General features: G+C 40.8%; 1 protein-coding gene across 1 annotated transcript in view; it reads left to right on the forward strand.

Moving 5' to 3' along the window:
• The window catches only part of rims2a (regulating synaptic membrane exocytosis 2a), a 684,525-nt gene that overhangs the window by 303,030 nt on the left and 365,967 nt on the right, over positions 1-15,528 (forward strand). The window contains exons 10-12 of the mRNA XM_055634901.1: positions 5,078-5,124; positions 9,764-9,876; positions 14,270-14,317. Of these exons, the coding sequence (XP_055490876.1) occupies positions 5,078-5,124; positions 9,764-9,876; positions 14,270-14,317 (208 nt within the window). The remainder of the gene's footprint in view (positions 1-5,077; positions 5,125-9,763; positions 9,877-14,269; positions 14,318-15,528) is intronic.

The raw sequence follows: 15,528 nt of genomic DNA on the forward strand, positions 1-15,528 counted from the left end.
TGGAGGAACTCAGCAGACCAACAACCATCTGAGGAGGGAAATGGACAGATGACATTTCAGCTTGGTGCCCTTCATCTGGAGGGTTCTGGTCTGGAATGTTATTTGTCTGTAGATAGATTCTTGATAAGCCATGGGCTGGAGGATTACTAGAGATAGAAACATAGAACATAGAAACATAGAAATTAGATACAAGATACATTTATTTGTCATTTTGACCCCTCGAGGTCCAAACGAAATGCCGTTTCTGCAGCCATACATTACAAACAAATGGACCCAAGACACAACATAATTTACATAAACATCCATCACATCGCTGTGATGGAAGGCCAAATAAACTTATCTCTCCACTGCAATCTCTCCCCCCCCCCACCCCCCCCCCCCCCCCCCCCCCCGATGTCAGAGTCAAAGTCAAAGCCCCCGGCTGGCGATGGCAATTGTCCCGCGGCCATTAAAGCCACGCCGGGTGGTGCGAGGTCGCACACCGGGTCTTGGTGTTAGAGCCCCCGGCGTGCACTCACAGAGTCCCGCGGCCATTCCAAGCCCTTTGATGTCAGGCCCCGCTCCAGGAGCTCTTCAACCCCGCAACTCGGGCGGGAGAAGTCGCCGTTTAAACGAGAGCCCTGAAAAGCGGTCTCCCTCCAGGGACCCGCGGGCTCCCGGTGCCGCCGTCCGCAGACCCGCAGTTGCAGCCTCCGACTCTTCGGTCGGGCTGCAGCAGCAGCAGCGCTCCACCACCGCTGATCCCCGGTCTCTTCCTGTTGGAGGCCGCTCCTCATTGCAGCCCCAACGACAACGGAGACCCGACAAGAAAAGGTCGGGTCTCCCGAGCAGGGAGAGATTTAAAAGTTTTCCCCCTCCCTCCCTCCCACCCCCCCCCCCCCACCCCCCCCACACACCACACATACCCAACAAAAAATAACAAAAACTACATAAAAAAACTAGACATAAATAGGTGCAGGAGTAGGCTATTCGGCCCTTCAAGCCTGCACCGCCATTCAATATGATCATGGCTGATCATCCAACTCAGTATCCTGTACCTGCCTTCTCTCCATACCCCCTGATCCCTTTAGCCACAAGGGCCACATCTAACTCCCTCTTAAATATAGCCAATGAACTGTGTGGCCTCAACTACCTTCTGTGGCAGAGAGTTCCAGAGATTCACCACTCTCTATGTAAAAAATGTTTTTCTCATCTCAGTCCTAAAAGATTTCCCCTTTATCCTTAAGAATGTTGTAAGTTTCTATAAGATTCCCCCCTCAATCTTTTCTAAATTCTAGCGAGTACAAGCCGAGTCTATCCAGTCTTTCTTCATATGAAAGTCCTGACATCCCAGGAATCAGTCTGGTGAACCTTCCCTGTACTCCCTCTATGGCAAGAATGTATTTTCTCAGATTAGGAGACCAAAACTGTACGCAATACTCCAGGTGTGGTCTCACCAAGACCCTTGTACAACTGCAGTAGAACCTCCCTGCTCCTATACTCAAATCCTTTTGCTATGAATGCTAACATTCCATTCGAATTTCCCATTCGATAGGCGGGAATACAGAGGGAAGGTCACAATCAGTTCAGCTGTAATCTTATTCAGTGGTGGAGCAGGTTCTATGACCCCAGGTAGCCTACAATTTACGGCTCTTGTTTTTTCTTGGTGGAACAGTACCGATATGGTGAGGTTGGTATTCATAGTAAAACTGTATTTCAGCAGAAGTTGCGAAAAGCCTTTTTGTTTAATCCACATTTTGGCTGCAGCTGCTGGATAGTCACAATTCCAAGCAAATACATATTCTAAAACAATTTGACTGGTATATAGACTCAATGCAAGAAGAAATTTAGTGAAATACCATCTTACTATTATGTGACAATGAATGAGGACCTCCTATGCCCTGCCATTAGTAGATCTGAGATGATTTCACACTGATGCATCTCATAAATATCAAATACAAAGTGATACTTTTATGTTGTGAAGTGTGATTGACAGTTTCCAAATTTCGTCCATGAAACTGTGTAACGGACAATATCCGCACTGCTGTTTAAGGGCCTTTTCTGCTGGTTGGCAGTTCTATTTTTAAAATGTTTTCCTTGGCTGGAGGCAGTACCAACAAAACATAGCCTGATGGCTTTCCTGTTCTCCTTTGATTGCTTGCGTCCTTGTGGTGATGGTGCTCCCACTATTTCAATCAATCAATCAAATTAATCAATCAGAACGTTATTGTCATTCAGAAATACACCAATAAATGCAAGTCTGAACACGATTTTGTTGCATCTGGCTGGTGGTTAGTTAGTGATGGTTTGTGAGATGATAGGCCGTATTGTCCTGATGTCTGGTAGGTTATTCTGTGGCTTTGCATCTGACCTCACATTTTACTGCTGGACTCAACACCAAGTCAGGGAGTGAGTGGTCTTGCATTGACTTGATCTGAGGGGCTAGAAACACTTTGTGTCTGGTCTCTCAGCTTTACACCAACCACAGCTGACATGCCTAGTTATGGCCTAACTTATCTGTTTAATGCTGATAAGTGTGAGGTGCTATATCTTGGCAGGACAAATCAAAATAGGACGTACATGGTAAATGGTAGTGAATTGTGGAATGCAGTTGAACAGAGGGATCTGGGAATAACTGTGCACAGTTCCCTGAAGGTGGAATCTCATGTAGATAGGGTGGTAAAGAAAACTTTTGGTGTGCTGGCCTTTATAAATCAGGGCATTGAGTATAATGTTAAAAAAATTGTACAAGGCATAGGTGAGGCCAATTCTGGAGTATGGTGTACAATTTTGGTCGCCTAATTATAGGAAGGATGTCAACAAAATAGAGAGAGTACTGAGGAGATTTACTAGAATGTTGCCTGGGTTTCAGCAACTAAGTTACAGAGAAAGGTTGAACAAGTTAGGTCTTTATTCTCTGGAGTGCAGAAGGTTAAGGGGGGAATTGATAGAGGTCTTTAAAATGATGAGAGGGATAGACAGAGTTGACCTGGATAAGCTTTTCCCACTGAGAGGAGGGAAGATTCAAACAAGAGGACATGACTTGAGAATTAAGGGACAGAAGTTTAGGGGTAACATGAGGGGGAACTTCTTTACTCAGAGAGTGGTAGAATGAGCTTCCAGTGGAGGTGGTGGAGGCAGGTTCGATTTTATCATTTAAAAATAAATTGGATAGTTATATGGACGGGAAAGGAATGGAGGGTTATGGTCTGAGTGCAGGTATATGGGACTAGGGGAGAATAAGTGTTTGGCACGGACTAAAAGGGCCGAGATGGCCTGTTTCCGTGCTGTAATTGTTATATGGTTATATGGTTATCTGATGCAGTCAATGACTCAAAGAAGGATAAGTAAAACTTAAATAGTCAGGTTTTAATTTCACATATTAAGGATTTTGCTTAATTTAGATGAGGTACCAATTTTTATATAATACTAGACTAAGTGGGGCCCGTTGGGTCCCAGCATCACACGGGAGGGCTGGTTCCCCAACGCAATATTCCACCTCTCCACCAATTCCAATATTGGTGCCCAGTGTTGGGGGGGGGGGAGGCTTTCTGGAGCACTAGTATGGGTGTTGTGGGCTGAAGGGACTGTTTCCAGAGGGCTAGTATGGACATTGTGGGCCAAATGGATTCTTGAGCTGGCAGCTCAGTCACTCAAGCCTGGCGTACTGGCAGCTCACTCACTCACGGCTGGTGGGCTAACAGTTATATGGTTATCTGATGCAGCCGTATGTGGTAGCGTTTTTTTTTATCAATATGCAGTGCAAACAGGAAGTGGTCATGATTTGAGTTTTAATTATATAGATTTTAGTTGATTAAATGGTGTAAAAATATCACAACTACTGCTAAAAATCTCTGATCATTAACAACCATATATTTTTCTAAATCTCTAGATATTTATCTAGATAATCACTAGATAATCATCGAAGATATTTAGAAAGAGTTGAAGTAAATCTGCATGATATAAATGATTTAGTCTGTGGAATTCTCTGCCTCAGAGGGCGGTGGAGGCCGGTTCTCTGGATACTTTCAAGAGAGAGCTAGATAGGGCTCTTAAAGATAGCGGGGTCAGGGGATATGGGGAGAAGGCAGGAACGGGGTACTGATTGGGGATGATCAGCCATGATCACATTGAATGGCGGTGCTGGCTTGAAGGGCCAAATGGCCTACTCCTACACCTATTGTCTATTAAAAAAATGAAAGCTTAAAGAATAAAGATATTTCAGAACACTTTCATCTATAAACATGAGTAAGGCCGAAGACAGCATGAGCAGTCAGAAGCCATCAGGGTACTTGCACCCATTATCTGAGATCGTTTTGGTGTATTCATTGATCTCTGCTGAATTGTCTCTGACATGGTTGTTGGAAATTATATACAAACATGAAAAAATAACATTTGAGGAACACATGGAATATTTGAAGTGCAAAATTGAGGAAACAGAATGGATATAATAGCCCTGGAGGAAATAAATGGTTCATATAATTTCGAAAGCTAAACTGTGATATGTTTGAAGTTGTCAAAATATAAAGGAAAACTAATAGAGAAGCCAGAGAGAAATAATTGTCACTGGTTGGGGAGTAAGGTCCAGTGGGTATTGTCTAAAAAAAACCCTGTTGGGCCTTCAGTTGGGATATTGAGAAACATTTATTCTGGTTAATGCTCCATGAATGGTTAATTTTAAATATAAGATTGACTGGTAGATTTTTAATAACCAAAGGTTATAAGGGATATTGGTAAATGTTGAGGTCACAGATCAGTCATGACATAATTAAATAGTGGGTGAGGTTTGTTTGGTTCGATAGCTGCTATCTTGTTCCAATATTCCATTCATTAACGGATGCAAAGTCAGTGAACATCAAGGTTTCTGCTGGATACATCCAATTTTGTGAATTATTGAGTGTGAGTTATAATAAAATGCTAATTTCCCATCCCACATCTTCAAAGAGATTTCATCCGGGCAAATATGTTCTACATGGATACAAAACATAACTTACTCAACATTATTTTTCTCTTAAAAGGTAGGAGTTTGCAAATATACTCCATAGCACTACAAACACAATTGGTAAATGTTTGTTTCATGTTTCTTTCTTACTTGAAGGGATATTCCCCGGATACCAGACAGCACACATGGACAGCTTGAATCAAGTAGGTCTGGCTTTTATTTCTTTACTTATTTTAGAAAATTAATAACTTTGTACAACCCAGAGCAGTTCAGGGGCTGTCTCAGGCCAGGTTCACAAAATCAAATTCACTATTAATGTGGCCACTAAAGTGTGTGAGGCCCATGCATACTCACATTCAGGGACATTTGAAATAAAATTACAATTTAAAAACATATTTTATAATATTAAAAACACCAGAAAACAAAGTCACACGCTAAAATGTAATGGACCTTTTGAAATAAGCAAGAATGAAAAACGACCTTCTTTCCTAGAAACAGACATCTGACATTTATTTTAATGGGCCTAATTGTGCATGCCAAGGTGGTTTAATATGGCTTTGCCTGAGCAGCAGACTTCCCAGTCCTAGTGCTAGCAAGCCTGTAATTGAGGCTGCTCTTTTGGAATCCATAAGGAGTCCAGCTGTATAATACTAAAATAAATGGGCCACTGTTAGGTTGGGCCAGATCTGCACCCAAAACAGAAACTGCCATAGATAGACACAGAGAACTCCAAGTGTAAGTATTATTGTCAGAGTTGTAAATCTCTTCTATTGCTTTTGGATTATTGTAATAACAGTTACAGGATTTATTCAACAAACTATAGAAATAAATTAGTGTTGATTGTAGCCTGTATTTAGAAAATGCATGGCCTACAAAATCACCAAATTAACAATGAATGAGCAGGCAGAAGGCATTATTTATCACCCTGAAATGGACACTAGTCCTTCTATATGTTGCATTTATCTGGCACCAGTTTCTGGATTTGGTAAAACATTTAGCTTGACCTGGAGAGGTAGTGCTGGTTACCTCTGGAAAACCAACTCCAAATCTATTTAACTGTGTGTCACTATAGCTGTGAGCCATGAGATCCCTGACCACTGATCTCCCTCTGATCAGGCACCCTGATCACTTCCACCTCACTGACTCCCCAAATCCGTTCACATGCCCTCTGTGAACTATGATCTGCAATGTGTCTCTTCATCTCAAAAGTTCAAAAGTAACTTTATTGTCAATTCAATTATGCGACAGTAGTTACACGTAGGATCGAAATTACGTTTCCCCATACTCCAAATGTGCAAGTAATATTAAAAACACAGACAGACAACATACCAATAAAAATAGACAATAGACATACATTATTTAAAATATTCACAGTATGCCAAAATGTAGCAAAAACTTTGAGGTATTTTAAACAGGGTGCAACAATGAAAGGTGCAATATAGTAAAGTGCAAATCTCAGGATCATTTGCATGTCCCCAGCAGCACTAATGAAGTCCCTGATGTTCCCAACCTGCAACCATCTTCCTAGATCCCAATGACAACCTTCAAGGCCAAAATAGGCCTCCAAATCACAATGAGCCACTAATACCACTAACCTCACTAATACTACTATCTCACTCCTACAGTCATAGCATGGAAACAAGCCCTTTGATGCATGAAGTCCATGCTGCCCATCACATATCCATTCACACTAATCCCACAGTATTTTCCCCACATTCTCATTAGCTGCCCTTGGATTTCAACTCACAACTCACATATACCCAGAGGCTCTTATAGTGTCCAATCAAACAACAAACCTTCATATTTTTGAGATGAGCAAGGAAACCAGAGCACCTGCAGGAAACCCACACAGTCACTGTAAGAATATACAAACTCCTCGTAGACAGTGCCAGAGGTCAGGATTGAACCCCGATCATCGGAGCAGTGAAGCAATTGCACTACCAATTACACCTCCATGCTGCCTTACAGCTGTGCGCTCGAGCTATCTTGTCCTACCCAAGTGGGCTGATCTGCTGAGCCTAGCCTGGACCTGAGCACTTCATTATGCATTACGAGAAAGTGCTCGACACAAAATCGTTCTAGACTCTTGGAGTTGTAACACTATGCAGGGGTGAGTGCGATCTTAATTGCTGCAAAAATAAATATTGCTTCTTTTTTCATCAGAGTAACATGATTATTACAAAATGCATGCAAAAGAAAATATCTTTAAAAAATAACAGATAATTAAATTAAATACAGAAAGTGTACATACAGATATTGAAGAAGCAGTCTAATAACTGTATTTCTAATGTGCAGATCGTAAACCCATAAATACGAAAACATTAATAATCTACATTCCAGCATTGCCCAGTGGATCTGCAGCATAGTGACTGATACCAAAATGTCAATAAATTAAAACAAAATACTTCTAACTGACCTGAATTAAACTATCCTCCTGCTTTTTTTCCAATGGCCTTTCTCAGATACAAATGGAAGTGAGCCAGCTACAAACCAGGCAGAATATATTACAAAATAAAGCAATGTGTTTTAACAATGTGCAATTTCCCACCAATAAAATTAATTTCTGTGAATCATTTCCAGAAGAATGCTATTGTTGTGAATGCATAACCTGAACAGTTTTGCCTTTGCCCCATCTTGTAGCGTGGCTTTAAAAAAAAGACAAGAAATATTTGTCAAACTGTTGGATTCAATCATGCTGAATGTTTCAGTGCATTCTCAGCACGCACATTGTAACATGGAAACAAACATATGCTGGAGGTTTGATATGGAGGACGTTTGACCCCTCACTCTGCTCCTGGATTCATCGATGAGTCCAGCAGTGGTTTTGATAAAAGCAGCAAGGTAGATGTTGCTACATGGACCTTTGCAAGGCCTTTCACAAGATCCTGCAAGGTAGACCAGTCTGGAAAGTAATTGAAAAGCTGCAAGCACTTGTATCTGGTCCTCCACCTTCGTACCAACATCCAGCATGATATTGAATGTGATCGCTGGCCATCATTAAAAAGACATTCAGTTTATTTTTCTTTATTTCATTAAATATTCATGTCTTAATTAATTAAAAGTAGTTAATTGTGTTTTAAAGTTAATTATTTTAGTAATCATTTTTGTCATCATCTAAATCAATCTTAACTGTATTCCAACGTATGAGAGATAGTTTAGTTTAGTTTATTGTCACTTATACCGAAGTACAGTGAAAAGCTTTTGCTGCCTGCTAACCAGTCAGCAGAAATACTATACATGATACAATCAAGCCGTCTACCGATACATGATAAAGGGAACAATGTTTAATGATAAAAGATAGTCCAAGGATCTCTGATGAGGTAGATAGTAGCTCAGACCACTGTCAAGATGTTGATAAGATGGTTCACAAAAATGCTGGAGAAACTCATCGGGTGCAGCAGCATCTATGGAGCGAAGGAAATAGGCAACGTTTCGGGTTTACTTGCCTTATAACAGCTGGGAAGAAACTGTCCCTGAATCTGGAGTTTTCACATTTCTGCACCTCTTGCCAGTTGGGATAGAGGAGAAGAGAGAGTGACCAGGGTGAGACTTGTCCTTGATCATGCTGGTGGCCTTGCCGAGGCAGCGTGAAATATAGATTGGGTCAATGGATTGGAGGTTGGTTTGGGCTGCCTCCGCAGTTTTCTGCAATTTAATGTAGTCTTGGATGGAATTGATCCCAAATCATGATGAGATGCATCCTGATATAACGCTTTCTATGGCACATCTGTAGAGGTTGTTGGGAACATGCTGAACTTCCTAAGCCTTTCAAAGAAGTGAAGAAATTGCTGTGCTTTCCTGGCCTGTTCTTCGATATGGCTAGTCCAAGCCAAGTTTCTGGTGATATTTACATATAGGAATTTGAAGCTTTGAACCATCTCTACTTCAGCGCAGTCAATGTATGTGTACTGCTTTGCTTTCAGAAGTCAATCACTATATCCTATGTCTTACTGACATTGAGAGAAAAGTTGTTGGCTTGACATCGGGCCACCATATTCTCAATCTCCTTCCTGTACTCTGTCTTGTCATTATTTGATATCTGCCCCACGACGGTAATGTTGTCCCCAAATTAGTAAACCAGGATGGAGTTGTACTTGGCTGCACTGCCGTGGCGGTATAAGCAGGCGGCTGAGAACATATCCTTGTAGAGCACCGGTGTTGAGGATTATAATAGAGGATGATTTGTTCCCTGTCCTCACTGATTGTGGTCTGTCGATCAGGAAGTCGAGGATCCAGTTTCAGAGATGAGTGCTGACTCCAAGTTCCACGAGTTTGGAGATGAGTTTGGATGGGATAATGGTATCAAAAGCAAAGCTGTGGTGTATGAATAGAAGTCTGATGTAGGTGTCTCCCTTATTCAGATACCTAAAAAGAATAGTGCATGAAGATCTGACACCACAAAACCTCAGGGTCCTGGGCATGCGTAGCTGCAGATCGTTAGTGTGGCCACGGGACTACCACGTGGATTGCGGAAAGTCAAACATGGTGATGGTACACAAAAATGCTGGAGAAACTCAGCGGGTGCAGCAGCATCTATGGAGCGAAGGAAATAGGCAACGTTTCAGGCCGAAACCCTTCTTCAGACCATGGTGATGGGTCAGATAGTGTTAGAGCTTCCCTACTGTTTACATGCAGTGACAGATTTCACTGTGAAATGGACCAGCAATATGCTCTGTCAGCAAATTGACACCTCAGTTTGACCGGTTTCAGGGCCATGTTGGTTTTACTGATTTCCATAACATACATGATTTAATTAACATTTCATATGGATTTATTAATTCATGGGCAATAAATGTGCAATATTCAATTTGTGAAATTAACAAGAACAATTTCTATAAACAGGTTCTAGTTCCTTTGAGTCCCAGAAGATGGATCGCCCTTCTATTTCTGTTACTTCTCCCATGAGCCCAAGCATGTTGCGAGATGCCCCACAATTCCTGCCTGGACAGCTTTCAGTATGTATACGTCTACCTTGAATGTTCTCCTGTGTTTCACCTTTAGTTGATTGTGATGAAAGGGTAATGTATTTATACATATATTAGCAACAGGTCCTGAATATCATCAAAGTGCAGATTTGGAAAGAATGTCACATTGTTAAGTTGAAGTCACATTTCAATACAAGGTGAAACTTAGTGCCAGGAATTGTTTTGTTTTAATCACCATTGATGAATATTTTCTTGCAAACATGTTTTTGATTTCAGTTTCCAAAAATGTGTCGATGCCATTGATGATGAAGAGGAATTATTAGCAACAAATATTTTGGCCCGCTGAAAATATTTACTTATCAATACTCATCAGCCTATGTCAACATCTATGTCCAGCCCCAGCCACTGCACACCCATTGCACCCATGTCTTTCAATCGGACCTTATTCTGGTCGGTGGGGAAAGGGGACCAAGCAGACTTGCCTTGGAGAATCTGATGTAAGAACTCCATCACCAAATGATTTGTTGGTGGTTGGACACAAAGGAAGGGATGGAATGTTTGATCTCTCTGAAAACAGATCCAGATACTGACTGACTCCCTCCTGCTGCCCCACCACTCCCTTTGCCCCATCCCTCCCTCTCCCCTCTTCTCCCTAACGTTACCCCCTCTCCTTTATCTCCCTTCCTATCCCCACCAACACTTAAAGAAAAATATTTTGCCAGCTGTCAAGGATTTCAGTTGTCATACTGCCTTGAAGACCTCAAACCAGCTGAGTCTAGGTTGCCAACTAGCAGCTAGTTGCTCCCAAGATTGACTTAAAGCGTGCCTTCCCCAATGACAACATCTAAATGACCTGGCAGACAATCCATCTCTTTGCAAAGACATGTGGGAAATGATAGGAACAGCAGAGATTTTGTACATCTTAATTGGTGTTCTTTCCGGTGGGTCCTGTCACCCACTGGAAGAGTGACAGTGAGAGATCAGTAACAATTCTGCAAATGTCTTGCTCCTGTCATTCTACTATTTTTATCCACACTGAGGTACTTTAATCTCCCTGAGTCCAATTTTTGTAAGTTGTCCTAGTTATGTGTCGATGATATGGGGAGTGGACTGAGGGTAATGTCCTTGTATGAATAGCTGGGCAGCAAAGCACCACACTGTTCTTGCACAAACATTATTTAAACCATCTCAAGGTGATGCGTCTAATTTAAACTCATTACGTCAACATTGTAGCACTTCCCATCCAAACCGTATGTATAACAATAGTTGAAAGCCTGCAAGCATTGGACAGGAATATCGTGGGTACATAATGTTAGACATAGTGCCTCAGGCGTACCTAGCAATGTGAGACTACAGACTTTCATTTGGACAATATAAGACACTGTGGTTCACTCAAAGTTATATTTGATGGCGAAAATACGCACCTTAAGCAGACAAATTACCTGGATGGAACAGTAATTCACTCACTAAATTTTCACAAACATTTAGAAAGGCTAGCTTCAAAAATTAAATCATGAATGAATACCATTCGGAGAGGAGACTATACAAATTGGAAAGGTACAACTGTGTACCAATCTTGGGAGATTGAGTCATATATTCACAGACCAATTGAATGAACAGTACTGTCTAACTAATATCTGGTATGCTTAAGAAGCCATCACTTCCTTGGCTACCAGTTATTTCAAGCATGTCTCCAACATACGAGACACAGAGCTGTCCCATATTAACCTCTTTGATACATAGATGTTAACTCTAACCGCCCAGTCTATTAGGATCTTGTCAATATCCTTGCCAAGCAATTGAGATAGCCCTGATGCATTCTGGACATGTGCCCAATCCAAGCTTCGTCTCAAGAATCAATCGAAGTCTGACAAGGAAAATAGATGCATTAAATTAAAGAATTTCAGTCTGGAATCCCTTGGCATGCATGATAAAACATTTACGAGTGCTCTACAACAGAATTCAATTGAAAAACTGATTGTTGCTACCTCTGAAACATTTGCTGAGGTTTGTCGGATTGCTTCCGGGTGCCTCAGTGTAAATGGCAAGCTTACAGCATGCACATAACACATATTGAGTTAGCACTTCTGCTCGATCCAGCCACTACCCCGTCCTCAGCAAGATTGTTAGTAAATGTCCTCCTGAGCCATTCGCACTTTATGCAGATTTGGTCATAAATTAATTCATCTTGTACAAGTGACAGGGGCATATGTGCCATTCATACAAAAGCAAGTCTTTACAATCAGTGAGGCATAGACTTAAAAGGCGGCCTGCTCAACTAATATCATATTTTCTAACAGTATGGAAGGATGCCACTTGATGCATGGATTCCAAGGTGGTTCTCATAACAGTTCAATTTTGTCACTTATTTCCTTGTTGCTGTTTCTCTATAACATATCCAACAACACACCTCTGCCTATACTAGGGGTAATTTACAGTAGCCAATTTAAGAACAATATATCTTTGGGACATGGGAAGAAACTGGAGATACCATGCAGTCAGTGGAAGAACAGCCAACCTCGACACAGGAGTGACAAAATCAGAATTGACCGAACAAGATCAGAGAACCACCCGCAGATAAGCCCCATTCACATTGTGTATTTAACTGTTACTGCATGTCTCCCTTGGATCCCATCAACATACCATATCCCTGCAGTGACCTGAACCACTTCCAACAAACCACAATCCTAACTCTCAGAAGTCGACAGCATCCCTTCTACCTCCCCATACCAAAATGACTCTTACGGTGCTTTTCCCTTCTCCCACCCATTGAGAAGTTCTGATCGTACATTCTTTGGCTATCCCTGCAAAATGTGTATCTGAGTTATTTTGCAAGTTCTGTAGTCAGGTAAAGTCAGCTAAGGAAATGTCTGTGTACATAAAGTGTGCATGTTACCTTGTCCCTGATACATAATAGAGTGTTATCATGCTGGCATTGACTTGTCCTTCATTGGTGGTTTAACACAGTATTTATGGTGCAGAATAATTACTAGTCCTACACTTTGTGTGGGGGGTAAATTTCAAATTATCACACAAATCACATCCATTACCGAAGGTGACCTGACAACATTATCAAGTTCTGTGAGATGCCAATTGCCTATGGAATTTAAGACTTTCACTTTAACTTCTTTGGACCCTTTATCAGAATATCTTGTTTCTCTATGCCTAAGATATTTAACAAATTAAAGATACAGTACACCATAACCTCAACTTATATTGCTAAAACCGCCATTTCTAACTTTACAGACAGGCTGCTTTGCTTGAAGTCCGTGCATGAGTTTAAGATGAAAATATGCCAGGGAAAACTTTATTAGAAAGCTAAAAATTAACAAACTTCCATGTAAAAAAAAATTAAATAGGACATTTGAGTTTATTGTTATCTGCAGCTGAATTTTTTCTACAACACAAACGTCGCAAATTATTAGGACATTTCTGAATATATAATAACTCTAGCATAATATTCCCAAATAGATTAAGATAATATTCATGGATTTTCAAATTCACACTTATTTACTACATTCTTGGATTGTTTGTTGAAACATATGGCCTCTAAATGCAAGGTGATGTCCTGCTGCTGACCCTATGAATGTGTCCACTTTCACACACATCACTGCTACTGTTTCCTATTTGCAATTTTGATCATTTTAATTATGTGCATTCTCGGAATTATTACTGTAACTTTTTTCATTGCTACTTTATGGGACAATTGATTTTGAGGGTCGATGCGTTGATGGAATCTATAAAACGAGAATAAAATGCAAGTTTGTCCGGAGTTGGTTCATTTTGAAACAGTTAAACAAAAATAACAATGTCAACAAATTCATCATTTCAACTATTGAATCCATGTGTTGTGTTGTGTAATTTCAAACAAACATCGATCATTATTTTGTCGTGTGCAGTTTCAAAAATCTAGAATTTACTCTGAAATCCAGATTTCACTTATTATATATTATACCAGTGATTCCCAACCTGGGGCCATGGCAAATTTCAGGAGGGGAACAGAAATATTTGGGGATTTAGGGGGCCACAGGTTCATTGAAGGGGGGCACCTTTTTTCCGCTAATAATGTCGGGGGGGCACAGAAAAATGAAAGAGCCCAAGGGGGCCATGAACTAAAAAAGGTTGGGAACCACTGTATTACACAATCAAGATGGATTCCTTAAAAATGTGTGTATTCACTGCCTCCAGGAAACTTGCTCCCAGTATGTGCTTAATGTGGTTTGTATTTGTGCAATTTTTGTAATAATGTCATCTTTATATACTGTTTGACAAGAAAGTGAATTATGGGTGAGTTTTAGTTAATTGTTTCTCCTGTAATTGTATCGGATTTTCATTTTAAAGCATTTTGTAAGTGTCTGAGTGTGGATGTAACATTTTAGTTTGATTTTATTTCTTTTCTTTGTTGTTTAATTTTGCTTACCAGAGCCAAAGCCTTAGTAGAAGAACAGCGTCTTTTGTTCCTAGGGTTCAGGTAAAGGCACTGAATATATGAAAATATTATCATTTGGAAAATGCAGAAAAGTAAATGAATGGCAAGAAATGTATTTTCTCTTAGTTTCCTCTTTCCCTTGATTGTACTTTTGTTTCTAGAATACGTGCATACATTATACTCCAGAGCTCCAGAGTACTAAGTAAAGCTCTGCATGTTTTCATGAGCAAGATTCATTCATATTGCCATTACACTGTTTGAATGATCAGTGAGCTGCATTTTCCAATTTGCATTAGATCCTTCAATTGACCATTGGCAAACAAATGATACCTATACAAACAGCATTATTGGTTTGATCAACAAGAAAGGCATCAAGTAATCCCATAACAAGTTTATGATAGTCTCCCTTCTATGTTCTTAATGACTCTAAAATCGAGGAAATTGTTTAATGATTTCTCTGCTTATAATACAGCTTTAAATTCAAAGGGTTGAGATAGGCTTTAAACGGCAAACTCTCACAAGCTGTGCAAATTACTGTTTCCTAATTGGTTGATAGGGCGTGCACTTTGAAAATTCTATCAGTGGGCAGGGCTTTATGTTCTTTCAGTTCTTGAGATTGAATACCTTGCTGCTGCAAGCATTGTACTGGCTGATGTAATGGGTGTGTGTGGGGGGGGCAGAGTTGAAATCCCTGCCAGTATGCGGAAGAACAGCACCTTATATTCTGTTTGAGTAACTTACAACCCAATGGTATGAACATTGAATTCCCCAATTTCACATAATACCACCTACACACTCCCTCTCTTTCACATGCCCTGCCCCAGTGTGCATACATTTCCCCACCACCCCAGTTACCCTGCCCCTCTCCCACCTTCATGTACTCATCTCCCATCCCAGAGTCCGACATTTCCCTTTCCCCCTCCCACTGCTTCCTTCCATAGATATCTCTCCTTCTGTTTCACATTTCACTTCTTCCCACATGTTGCCCAGGCCTTGTCTCAACTCCAACTCACTTCCCACATCCAGCTTTCTCCCCGCTACTGCATTGAGTTTGAAGAAGGATTCCAACCTGTAACATGGCCAGTCCATTTCCCTCTAGATCAGTGGTTCCCAACGTGGGGCGTACGCCCCACAGGGGGGAAATTTGATTTTTAAGGGGGGCGATTGAGCGCGAATGAGAAGGTTTGGGTCCAAATTTTCGATTTTTTTTTTTTGGATTTTCCATCAGGTAAACATATGTAGTTTATGTTTCA

Source organism: Leucoraja erinacea, chromosome 4, assembly GCF_028641065.1.
Source record: "Leucoraja erinacea ecotype New England chromosome 4, Leri_hhj_1, whole genome shotgun sequence".
NCBI lineage: Eukaryota > Metazoa > Chordata > Chondrichthyes > Rajiformes > Rajidae > Leucoraja > Leucoraja erinaceus.